This window comes from Lepidochelys kempii, chromosome 1 (genome assembly GCF_965140265.1).
Source record: "Lepidochelys kempii isolate rLepKem1 chromosome 1, rLepKem1.hap2, whole genome shotgun sequence".
NCBI classification, from domain to species: Eukaryota; Metazoa; Chordata; order Testudines; family Cheloniidae; genus Lepidochelys; species Lepidochelys kempii.
The window spans coordinates 12,789,489-12,802,297 of record NC_133256.1 but is presented as its reverse complement, the minus strand read 5'-3'; the positions used below and the strand labels follow the sequence as shown (position 1 = coordinate 12,802,297).

Here is a 12,809-nt window from a genome sequence, read left to right as displayed (position 1 = left end):
TTTGACCTGCTTTTGCCCTTCTGGGACTTGGTTGGGGGCAGGAAGCACACAAATATGGCAAGAGGCACAGTGCTTGTGTTATTTACAAGCCAGTCGGAAGCAGAAGATGCTGGGGGATCTCACAAGAGAGCCTATTTTCACGAGATTCCCAGCCCAACTGCGCAAAAAGTTCCGATAAACATCCAAAGCAAACATGAAATCCAGAGTAACCTTTTGAGATTCACCTTGCCCTAAACGGTCCAACTACTACTACTCAGCAGTAGCATAAAGGGTTTAGGCCACAAAGAGCTCTCCAAACATGAGCTGGCTACATTTCACAACGACCCTGTGAAGTACAGGAGCAGTATTCCCATTCCACAGATGTGAAAACTAGGAAGGGGATTAGGAGACTCGCCCCAGGCCATAGATGGAGATAGTGTTGGGGCTAGGATTAGCACTCTGGTTCTTAATCCTGTGGTCACATTACGCCTGCCTGTCTCTCATTACATTATGAACTTTTTTAAAAAGGGAACTAACCATGGCTTTATACCTGAACTTACTGAACAATTTTGTTGAGGATGTAGGAGCCAGCCTTACTATCCATAGTTGTACCGGCTCTGCAGTGCTAAAACCGGAGTAACAAACATCCATATTTTGGTCAGAAAAACCAGATACACTTGTAATGCAGACCAGGCAGCAGATGAGCTGAGCTAAGTTGTTATTTTTATGAAATTGCTTTTCTGACCATAATAACCACACACACATTTCCTCTGAAGATATGGGTTAACCTAGAGAGGTGTGCTAGATTCAGAGTAAAATATATTGAAGGCAGCATCCATACAAGCAGCTGCAGAGGAGCGGGCAGATACCATAAACAGAATTTTGCCCCATGAAGTAAAATAGCCGCATCTATACAGTGCCCATAGGCCCCACCCAGGTGTTTAACAAACACTTCAAAAAAGATGACAGAAGTGTGGCAACATTAAAAGAAAAAGAGGGATCCCACAGAGGTTGAAGAGCTGTGGATGGGAATTCTTTGCTGTGGAGGTTTGAAATCTATCTCAGAGCAGTGCAGCAAACTCTTTTGAAAGAATAAGGCTCTAGACATGATTTTCGCAGTGGGGAAGACATGTTGGGACAGCTGTTCGTCAGGAAGCTGCTGCCACGCTTCTCCAGTGATCGGCTGGCCTGAGGTGCGGGGGGTGAAGCCCTGGAAACGGCTCGGGGTATCAAAGCACAGATCCCCACTGGAGTGAGGCTCAAGAGGGAGATCTTGAATACGGACAGGGTTACAGTGAAACCCATTTGAACCTAATTGGGAGTCTGCCTTGAGCTGGGAGCGGTACAAAGACCTACTTTAGTTGACAGAGCAAATGCAGTCCCAGCTTCACCACTGCCTGCAGAAGGCCCTTATCTGAAATGTCACTCAGATCTAGTTTTCTATTTCTAGCAATGAATTATATAAACTGCCTTTCCACCCAAAGCAACACGCTGACAGAGCACCAGTCCTGGCTAGAAGCACATCATGCCTCGACATCTGAAGGTCTTTCATGGGGTTTAAAACTGCCGAGCAGACACGGAATGAAGTGTGTTGAATGCTTAAGGTAGACAGGAGCCTACGACTCAGTACATTTCTCAGCACAGTGTACTCAGACCCTCTTTAACCACCACAGTGCCATGCAGAAACCCTGCGTGGCCTTTAACATTCTCTCCCCTTTCTAATCCCCTCCTGGGCCCCATCCAGGTGTACTGTCATTTGGAACGCATGGGCTAAGTAGCACCATACAAACATGCATAGGTAAGAAAGGCACTGCATGTATAGTGGAACCCTGACTTTATAAAGATCTTACAGGATGCATTTTATGAATCAAGGCGGGGCATGATGTCAAGGAAACATGCAGACTCCACGTTCCCATGGAGGTAGGGGAGACAAAAGCTTTTCAGCTGAAGTACAGATCAGGGTTCTCCTGGAGGGGGCAGTGGACACAGGACTGCCATTTCAGCAGGATGATCTGGTCCAGGCTCAGGGTGCTTGCGTGATACTTTCAACTCCGCTCTTCCATAAGGTTGGCTGACTCGGTTAGAATCATAGAATCATAGAATATCAGGGTTGGAAGGGACCCCAGAAGGTCATCTAGTCCAACCCCCTGCTCAAAGCAGGACCAATTCCCAGTTAAATCATCCCAGCCAGGGCTTTGTCAAGCCTGACCTTAAAAACCTCTAAGGAAGGAGATTCTACCACCTCCCTAGGTAACGCATTCCAGTGTTTCACCACCCTCTTAGTGAAAAAGTTTTTCCTAATATCCAATCTAAACCTCCCCCACTGCAACTTGAGACCATTACTCCTCGTTCTGTCATCTGCTACCATTGAGAACAGTCTAGAGCCATCCTCTTTGGAACCCCCTTTCAGGTAGTTGAAAGCAGCTATCAAATCCCCCCTCATTCGTCTCTTCTGCAGGCTAAACAATCCCAGCTCCCTCAGCCTCTCCTCATAAGTCATGTGTTCCAGTCCCCTAATCATTTTTGTTGCCCTTCGCTGGACTCTCTCCAATTTATCCACATCCTTCTTGAAGTGTGGGGCCCAAAACTGGACACAGTACTCCAGATGAGGCCTCACCAATGTCGAATAGAATAGGTATGCAAAGCGACCAGGATCATCCCCAACACACAAGCGATTATTTTGCTTCCAATGGTATTCTCTTTGCAACAGTTTAGAGTAATTCAAAAGTGAATTCATTAAGGGATTAAGCCGCTATCAACCCTGATTTGTCCTTCAACACTGCAAAATGACCTCCCGTTACAGCAGACAGGAACTTCCATTAGGGTTTAAATCTGTTTGCTGTCAGACAGCGATTGCAAAAGAGAAGCCCTGATGTTCAAACTCCACAACCCACAAGCCTATCTACCGCAGAGATGCCTTTCAGATAGAATAACCCACCAAAGAGGTTTTTTGGGTGTTTTTTTAAATACCAATTATGTGTCTCTCTAGTGGGTTAATTTCAAGCTATTTCTTAGCATCAGATATGAATCCTGATCCACACTATATGCAAACGCAGTGTCATTATTAGACAAGCAAGAGAAGGTCACTTTCAGTGCAGGAAAATGAAACCATGAGAATCCACATCCTCCCCCATGCAAAGAGAATCAGATTTAGTATCTAACCTGACAGAAATAAAAAGCACCCTCTCCAGGATTCAGCCTGGCAAGTGTGGTTAAAGCCCTGGGAAGGTACTAAAGGGAATGCCTTTTCTGAATGTGGTTTGCTGTACATCCACAGCCAAAGTGGAAGTGAGTCCTCTCCTGCTATCCCTTCCCCATTTCGCCCTGCCTCTATTCTCCTCTTTCACTTCCTTTTTTTTTTTCTCCTGTGCCCCATTCGTCTATTCCACTTCATTCATTTCTGTTGCATGCAAATTGAGGAGAAGTCAGCTGAACAACATTAACCATAACCACTGTGATACTCTCCCTTTTTATATCTTCCACTTAACAACCTTCAATTTGGTCCAAATGGGCAAGTTCAAAGACAAGCAGCAGGAACTTTAGATATTTGTCTGTGACTTGTATCTTCTAATTCAAAATAAATATACCACCTAACCTTTCATATAGCTGGCCGGCCTCCCTCCCTCCCTCGCTGCTGCTTATTCTTTATCACACACAATGCTGCACCTGGCCTTAAATTAGCTCCTTGGGGCAAGGGCGGTCCTTCTACTCTGTGTTTGTACACAGCGGTTCTACTATGGGGCCCTGAGCCTGACTGCTGCTGCTAGGTGCTACCGTAATAGCGGTCGTACACAATCATCCTTAAAAATGTCCCTTTCAAGTTTTGCCTCCCACTGTTTGCTCCAACTGAATGGAAGTTTGTTGTACAGACTATGTCCAATCTGCTTTCTGCAAATGTGCACATGTTGGATGTCTATGAAAAAAACATGCATACAATATTTATATTAAAGAGATCTAGGAGGTCTGAGAAAATTAAATGCAGAAAATTGCCCTCTTAGACATTTTTTATGTGAGAATAACTCCACTCTTTCAAAGACTCCCCCAACTCAGCCTTGCCAAGTTCTAGAGGGTAGAACTGGTTTTTTTTGTGGGGGGTTAGGTGTGTGTGTGGGTAAACAGGCAGACACAAATCTAATTACATTTTCTGCATCAGGGTAAGGGAAGGCAAAGGGATTTTGCATCTGGGCTGGTAAATTCTCATGACTGTTTTAACTCGGGTGGCACTGTACAACACAATGAAAAAATTTAGGACTTTCATTTTCCTTCCATGCGACCAGAACTTCATGATAGCCAAGCTCTTTACAAGCAGGTTCCACTGTACTCCTTTGGAGAAGGCAGCCAGACTAAGGCAAACCAGCCCCACGTTACCTTATTTCATCATAATAAAGCAAACTATAAGATGGCACCCTGTCGTGAATTTTGGCCCTTGATATGAAGATTAGTAGAAAGCCTGGTTTCCTTTATAATTTAATCCCTAATCATTGTGCCAGCCAAATGACTAACTTACATACTTTATAAATAGCAGCATATGAGAAGATACGAGCACACTCTCCAAGAGGCCCTTCTCAGAGGATGCCACAGTGGAAAACTTAAGTGGCAAAATTCAGATCTGGAAACAAAACAAAGCAGATCTAGGGATTTGGGTTGGACCGGTCCCTAAAGAAAATCATTGCACTTGAAGCAAACAGTTACACAGACTTGCCTTATCGCTACATCAGCTTGCACTCCATGTATTTTCTGCTCCACTGCTTTTTGGAAGGACATCAGAGTGTTTTCTGGTGCCAGCTAGGGAAGAAGCAGTGAAAAAGTTTATTAATAAAGTAGCAATGTTTATAAATCCCCCTTTCGGTCAGCCACACATGACGCTGCAACAACAATACAACAAAAATCAAAATACTTACAGGAGATCATTAAAAGGTTGGAGAGAGACAACAAAGCAACATTACTAAAAAAAATATTACAAGACTTCATACAATGTACTCAGGGAGAATCATGTAATGTTACTGGAACACACTGGCTTGGGGTAGGATGTGTAATGACTACGGCACTTCACAGATGGAACTAAATCTGCCCAGCATCATGGTTTAAATCTGCTCGCTGCTAACAGATATTCTCCTTTACTCAGTGGGTAGGGGCCAGTTCATTGGTAGATCTATACTGAATGATCATGATGTGCACCAAAGTCCCAGTGAGCTCTGGATTTGCAGTCATACGCTGTTTAAAAGGTTTGGTAACATGTACTGGTCAGCTGCATTGGTTCTCAAATTGTGGTTTACAGAGGACTGATGGCCTGCAGAGTGTTTGTTGGCGTGCCCATAAAGGCTGGCTGGTTACATGGAGTTGGTACCCCGCAGTCACAGCTATTCATGGGTGCTGCAAGTAGGGGTGCTGCCGCACCCTTTGGCTTGAAGAGGTTTCCATCAATGTACATGCTGTTTTACAAAAATAAGAGTAAGCCACAATGTCTGTCTAGAAAATCAAAGACAGACTAGTCAAACAGACAAAGAAAGGGGGAACACCCACAACTCTCACCACATGAGTCACATGAGGTCAAGATAAAGATAACTATTTCAAATACAAGTGCAATGTCCAAAGCTGTCAGAAGGGGGCAGCATTCAAGCAAAGATCTTGGTCAGCCAGCGCAAACATACCGGTTACCCTTTGCTAAAGCACTCCCTGCTCTTGCATAGCTTCTCATGTCTTACCGAGTAGTTCGGGTTTCATTAAAATGAACAAAGCAAGCTAATCCTGTTTCCACTGAGCATCACTTGACAGTCTCTTTCACAGGCTGCAGTCACTCACTCAGAAACAACAGGCTAGGACCTGCACAGACAAAGTCTGAGCTCGACCCTACATGGGGTATCTTAAGAGAGAGAAATGCAAGGCTGGTGTATGGACACACTGTCTGAGTTAGGAGCTATTGTGAACACAGGCCTCACATCCACTTTTTCAAGCCTACTTAAAAGGCTTCTGACCAGAACAGGAAAAAACCAAGCTGTACGAACGATACTATAAAATTCTAACTATGCTAATGTAAAAAATATAAAACTATTACCCATAGCTATTTACAGGAGATCTAAGAGAAAATCTGGAGAAAATCTGTGGACATTGGGATTCCACATGGCAGTAAGAAGGAACTGGAGAGGTGCTGGCCCCCACTGCCTCTTATACCATTGGTCCAGAGCATGTGTGGGCCAGTGGACACTACTTGTTAGACTCAGGTACATGAGGACCAGCACTCTAAGAAAAATGTGGATTCTGGCAGATGTTTTTTCTGCCCAGTCATTGCACTTCTCTCACTGAGCTAAGCACAGTAGGAGTGACTAGAAATATAAACTGAACTGCAGCATCAAAAGGCAAATAAGAAATCATATCCACAGTGATTATAAACAAGTTGCTAAATATTTCCATTTTAAGCAGTGAAGCTTCTCTGAGGCTCTGTCTATGGAACACTATAAAAAAAACAAAACAAATTAGACTAACTCCACAGCACAGATTCCACAAATCACCGCGTTGGTGGTTGTTATTATCAAGTTTAACTTCTAGGAGAAACCACGACACCAGGACCCATCCACATGGACACTACACGACACCCCAATATCATCAAGCTATCAAGACACCGGGAACTGAATTAGCTGTACTCTCCAAGGGACCGAACGTCTGATGTGGAGACCTGGAAACATTCGTTCACCGACTCTACCTCAAGGAATTTTCACAACGAAGACATCACCCACAGCTACCACGTCGCACCAATAGTCACAAGCAAAAAAAATCCACTTATCAGTTAATGGTCAAATCAGCAGACAAAGGAGGCACCATTGTAGTCCTCAATCATGACTAAGGCTAAGATTTAGTCATAGGTATTTTTAATAAAAGTCATGGATAAGTCACGGGCAATAAGCAAATATTCACAGACCATGACCTGTCCATGACTTGTACTATAAATACCCCTGACCAAATCTTAGCTGCTCTGGGAACCCCAGGGAGTTGAGGGGGGCCTGGGCGGTGTGGAACCTAGAGACACCGTTGCTGCTCCAGGGGCACCCCCGGGACCGTTGCTGCTCCGTTGGCCCCCAGGGCTGCTCCAGCAGTGGCTGGCGCATCTGGCCCCGGGGCTGCCCCATCTGCTCAGGTAGCCTTGGGGCCAGCCGCACTGGCCACTGCAGAAGTCAGAAAGGTCCTGGAAATTCAATCCGTGACCTCCATGACAGACTTGCAGCCTTACTCATGATGAGCCCACCAACAATTCTGATACCATCTACTACAAAGAACTGAAAGAATACCAGGTTTCAGAGGAACAGCCGTGTTAGTCTGTATTCGCAAAAAGAAAAGGAGTACTTGTGGCACCTTAGAGACTAACCAATTTATTTGAGCATGAGCTTTCGTGAGCTACAGCTCACTTCATCAGATGTTTACCGTGGAAACTGCAGCAGACTTACCTACACCATAATCCACACAGGAATTTAAAGATATCATCAAATTCTTCCCCAAACAATTCTAAGAGACCTTCTACAAACTTCCCAAGATACACAAGGGAACCTAGGCAGACCCATCATATTTGGCCACGGCACTCTGACTGAAGGAACATCAGGACCAAGGGAAACCATCCTCCAAAAGGCCATTTTCCTCCAGGCCACAACTAAGTTCTTCCAGAAAATCTGCAGCATTAACTAGCTCCCTCAGAACACCATCCTTGCCCCTATGGAAGTCAATTTCCTAGACGCCAAACATCGTTCACCACGATGGTATTGCTGCCTGCCTCAGATATCAACACCACTCAGAAATCCACTGCAAACATCTCCAGACTCATCCATTTCATCCTCGCCCACAACCACTTTACCTTTAACAACAAACACGCTGTCCAAATGATGGGAACAGCCATGGGTACTAAGATGGCTCCCCAACATGCCAACCTGTTTATAGGCCACTCCCTCACAGATTTCCCCCACACCTCAACAGCCACCACCCATCCATCACACTCTCTCTAAATTAACACTCCCACACTAGCATCAGCTTCTGGGACATCACAATCAAATTCCACAAGGGAAGCCCATGGCTCACCACACTTCCCTCCACAGATCCAGTAACCACCCTAGACACACCAAGAAATCTATTATCTACAGCTAAAAGAAAAGGAGTACTTGTGGCACCTTAGAGACTAACCAATTTATTTGAGCATAAGCTTTCGTGAGCTACAGCTCACTTCATCGGATGCATACTGCGGAAAATACAGAAGATGTTTTTATACACAGCTAAGCACTCAAATACCACAGAATATGCTCAGAAGAGAAAGTCTGGGATACACATCTCCACACACTTAAAACCACTTTCACTAAACAAGGACACTCCACCAGAGAAGTAGATCACATCATGGAGTGGGCCACCCAAATACTCTGGGAGAACCTGCTTCAATACAGAAATAAAATCCCCTCTGATTGCACACCCCTCATTGTCACCTACCACCCCACATTGGAACCCATATGAGGAAGCATCAAACAATTACAACCTGTACTAGATGGGGACCCCATCCTGAAAGAAATCTTTCCTGAATCCCCTCTTTTGGCCTTCAAATACCCTCCCAGTGTTGCCAAGCTCATCATCCGAAGCAAGCTCCCCACAGATCAGGACACACCAACTCAAAGCAGCAACAGACCCTGACAGAGCAACAGATGCAAAACCTGCAGACATCTCTCTCTACTGCTATAATGATGAATAATCCGATAACATACTTTTCAAGATCCCCGGGTCCTGCACTTGCCTATCACAACATGTAGTGTATCTCATCCAGTGCACCAAATGCCCCAGCAACAACTACATGGGCGAAGTCAGACAATCACTGTGCTCTTGAAAGAGCTCACACAGAAAAATTATATAAAAAAAACAGCCTGTCACCTGTGGGTGAACACTTTTCACAAAGACAGGTTTCAGAGTAGCAGCCATGTTAGTCTGTATCTGCAAAAAGAAAAGGAGGACTTGTGGCACCTTAGAGACTAAAGAATTTATTTGAGCATAAGCTTTTGTGAGCTACTGCTCACTTCATCCGATGTCCCCTAATCAACAAAAACGATTAAGGGACTGGAACACATGACTTATGAGGAGAGGCTGAGGGAACTGGGATTGTTTAGTCTGCGGAAGGGAAGGATGAGGGGGGATTTGATAGCTGCTTTCAACTACCTGAAAGGGGGTTCCAAAGAGAATGGATCTAGACTGTTCTTAGTGGTAGCAGGTGACAGAACGAGGAGTAATGGTCTGAAGTTGCAGTGGGGGAGGTTTAGGTTGGATATTAGGAAAAACTTTTTCACTAGGAGGGTGGTGAAACACTGGAATGTGTTACCTAGGGAGGTGGTGGAATCTCCTTCCTTAGAAGTTTTTAAGGTCAGGCTTGACAAAGCCCTGGCTGGGATGATTTAGTTGGGGATCGGTCCTGCTTTGAGCAGGGTGTTGGACTAGATGACCTCCTGAGGTCCCTTCCAACCCTGATATTCTATGATTCTATGGTCTCCCTCAACAGGTGTGAATCCCTTAGGTTTAACAATCTGTCCCACCTTGTATTTAGCTTGGACGATCTGGTTACTTTCTCCAGACCTGAGGAAGAGCTCTGTGAAGCTCAAAAGTTTGTCCTTTCCACTAATAGGAGTTGCTCCAACAACAGATATTCCCTCACCCACCTTCTCTCTCTATCTCAAAATTTTCCCAAGGCGGAGGTGTCGCTGAATGAATAAGGTCCTGCACATACTGCAGACTCCCCGTTTAAGCACCCCACACGAAGTGAGAACAAGATTTGTCTGTGTGGATGAGAAGAAGCTGTGCTCTGCTCTTTACCAAGGCTAAAACACTAGTATGGGTTTTGTTCGGGCCTACCCTCAGGCAAACCCAAACTATGTTCTGACACCAGTATGACTAGGAAACGGTAGGCTTTGTAGTACAGAGGGGGCCCAAAACTGAATGGCCAGGGGAATCTTGGTCTCCATGGGGACGAATTGTAGGAGGAGATGCACAAAGGAAATGTAATAAAACAAGCAAAGATTCCAATGCTGCCAACCATTCTTCAAGAGTTTCTACAAGGTACATTGAAGATGACTCACAATGTAAAACGCACAACAGCTTAGACTGAGCCAAATGAAAACATATACGTGGCGATGCTGTGCGCTGATACAATGGCTCTACTCCAGAAGTAGCTGCGCTTCAGTGGTGAGTGAAATGGTTTTTGTATAAATAAAGCTCTTTAGGGTCCTCTGGTCTGAGAGGCCCTAGAGCACATGCACGGAAGAGGGTATGTCAGCCATTTTGAAACTTCCAACCGGACATTGGTCATTTGGCCTCTAATAATACCCACACCTGTAAAATGACAGAGATCAAAGCTTACTAAGGAAACTGTTTCTTTGGGACACTGTCTTGCTTTGTCACCTGGTCATACAATACTGGCTGTCTATAGGTTGTACTGAGCAGCATATCAGATATAGTGTATTTGGGCCAGGCTGACACAGACACCATGGTGAGGACTGCAGTTTAAAGCTGGGATATTCACTGAAATTCGGGAACCTGACTGCCTTAGACACCTTTGAAAATCCCAGCATCTGTGCTTAGACAGAACCAGTGCTGGGTGAAAATGCAGTTTCAAGCCACGGAGAGATTTTTGCAGAGCTGTTTCAGTTCCTCTGGGGCTTGCAGCATTCAGTTTCACTTTTAAGGAACCAGAAAACTCAAAGCAAAAAACTCTGTAGAAGCCATGTTTTGTCTGGCTGCCGGCTGACCACCCTGCAAAGCCATTGGTTTCTCAAAAAAATTCAACTCAGAACCACAAATCAGCTCAGGCCACAACCCAGATTCACCAGCTTCAGGAAACCTAGATTTGTCCCCACACTCAGCTCTAGTGCTAATGCTGGACATTCAGAGGAACAAGCATTTCACAACTCAGCTCCAGAAATGGAGGTTGTATAGCCAATACCATCAAAATTCATTATTTGCTACTCTGCGGTGACTGCGATCCTGTGGGATCTCCTGCTAAGGAAGATACCAAGTCTACAGCAAGAACCTGGGGTGATGAACCCTAAATGTTTAAAATGGTGCCCACTATGCACTAGATCCTCAGCTGGAATAAACCATCAAGCTCCACTGAAGCCAACAGCACTGTGCTGCATGACAACAGTGGAGGATCAGGCTCTAAAGGCAGTATTTCTTGTAATTCCAATGACATATAACTTGAAGTGCTACGAAGCTGGGCAATGGCTGGTCTATGTAACCACGTGATCTCCTTACCCATTACTCTTTGCCTCTCTAGCTCCCTTTTCTTCTTGTGTGTGCATAACACTCATTTGTTGATCTAATTTCAAGCTACTCTAAGCTCTCCAGGGCAAGGACTGCCCCTTCCACTGCATGTGTGCGTGTGCATGCAGGATCTAGCTCAAACCACGGCCTGTCATGTTGTTATTGTCTCTCTGTTCCCTTGTATGCCCACATCCGTATCCATCAGTTGTCCCTCATCTCATATTTAGATGGTGAGCTCCTTGGAGCTGGGACTGTCTTGTGGCTCTGTGCTTATATAGTGCCTGGCAAAATGGGGTTCTGGTCCCAGGGCTCCTACAGGAATACAAATAAGTAACAATGGGGTACTGCTCCTGATTGGAGCCTCTGGGTACCACCACAATACAGATACACAAATATAATCATTAGAATTTAGACTCCACCTCTCCTTTATCTACAACTGTTGATTCTCCATTTTTCACAAGGCCTCTTCCCCCACCAATTTGTATATCACTTCACTATTCCCCATGCCTGGGTATAGGGAAGTGTCATTTAGTGCTGGCTTTATTATGGCTCTTCAATTGACAATGCCTTCACACACAACTCTGCAGAGCATCCAAGAGAACACAAGAGAGCCAGGGATCTTCATAAATCAAACCCACTCCCTTTAGACCAGCTTTTTGTTTATTCCCAGAGGTCTGCTCACTATTGCTGAGAAAGCACTTCTCTCTGCCCAGCCGCTTCATGCTTGCAAAGTGATTTTAAAACCAGAGCTGTGAGCTTTGAAGAGGACTTTTGTAAAGGAGCACTGGGATTATCCAAGTGGAATACGTTTCACTCCCACCAACCTCTCTTCTCCCTAGAAAAGTAGGAAATGCAAAGCAATCAGTGACATACTTAGCAGAGATGTGCCCAAGGGAGCTAGCCACTGCCACAACAAAGTCATCCACTTGGAGTATAAGGGGTTTGTTTTGTTTTAAGTTTTGGGTTTTTTTAATTCTCTAGCAAAAACTGTAAAACAGAGATGAATCACTTCCAGATGGAAATATTTATATCACTACTAGGAATAAGTTTCTCCCTTAGTCCAATGTTAACAGGCAGATTTTCTTTAAAAAACCCTTGCTCTATTGCCATCTGGTATAACTGGTTTCTTAAGAGAACCAAGTTATAGGAAAGTTAACCTGATGGAAAGAAGACAGTAATGTTTTCATTCTAAGGCCTGATCATGCAAGCCCCACATCAGGATCAAGACTCCTTTGAATGTCAATTGGAATCCTCTATGCAGAGTGCTTGGAAAATTAGTTCTTGACAGTGGAGCTTGATTTAATTGATAACTTGCAACGATCAGTCCAAAATCTACCTCTCAGTGATTGCTGAAGCAGAGAATGGAGCAAATGATTTGCAGTGTATTACTTACTCAGCAAATGTAGTTTGTTTTCCACAGAGAACATTCACAAGCCAATTGCAACTTCCTTAAGTTTATTATCCAAAGTAATATCCTTCTGCATTTTTTGTTCTATGGATTTGTTGTGAATATTCTAAATGTGAACCGAGCTGCTTTGCTGTAATGGGTCAGATATGTCAAA

General features: G+C 44.5%; 1 protein-coding gene across 5 annotated transcripts in view; it reads right to left on the bottom strand.

Annotated features, from left to right (window-relative positions):
- GDPD5 (glycerophosphodiester phosphodiesterase domain containing 5) overlaps positions 1 to 12,809 on the bottom strand; it is a 340,619-nt gene that overhangs the window by 37,280 nt on the left and 290,530 nt on the right. For all 5 annotated transcript variants that reach the window (XM_073334875.1, XM_073334846.1, XM_073334855.1 and 2 more), the window contains one exon: positions 4,682 to 4,764. In XM_073334875.1, coding sequence (XP_073190976.1) covers positions 4,682 to 4,764 — 83 coding nt within the window. The remainder of the gene's footprint in view (positions 1 to 4,681; positions 4,765 to 12,809) is intronic.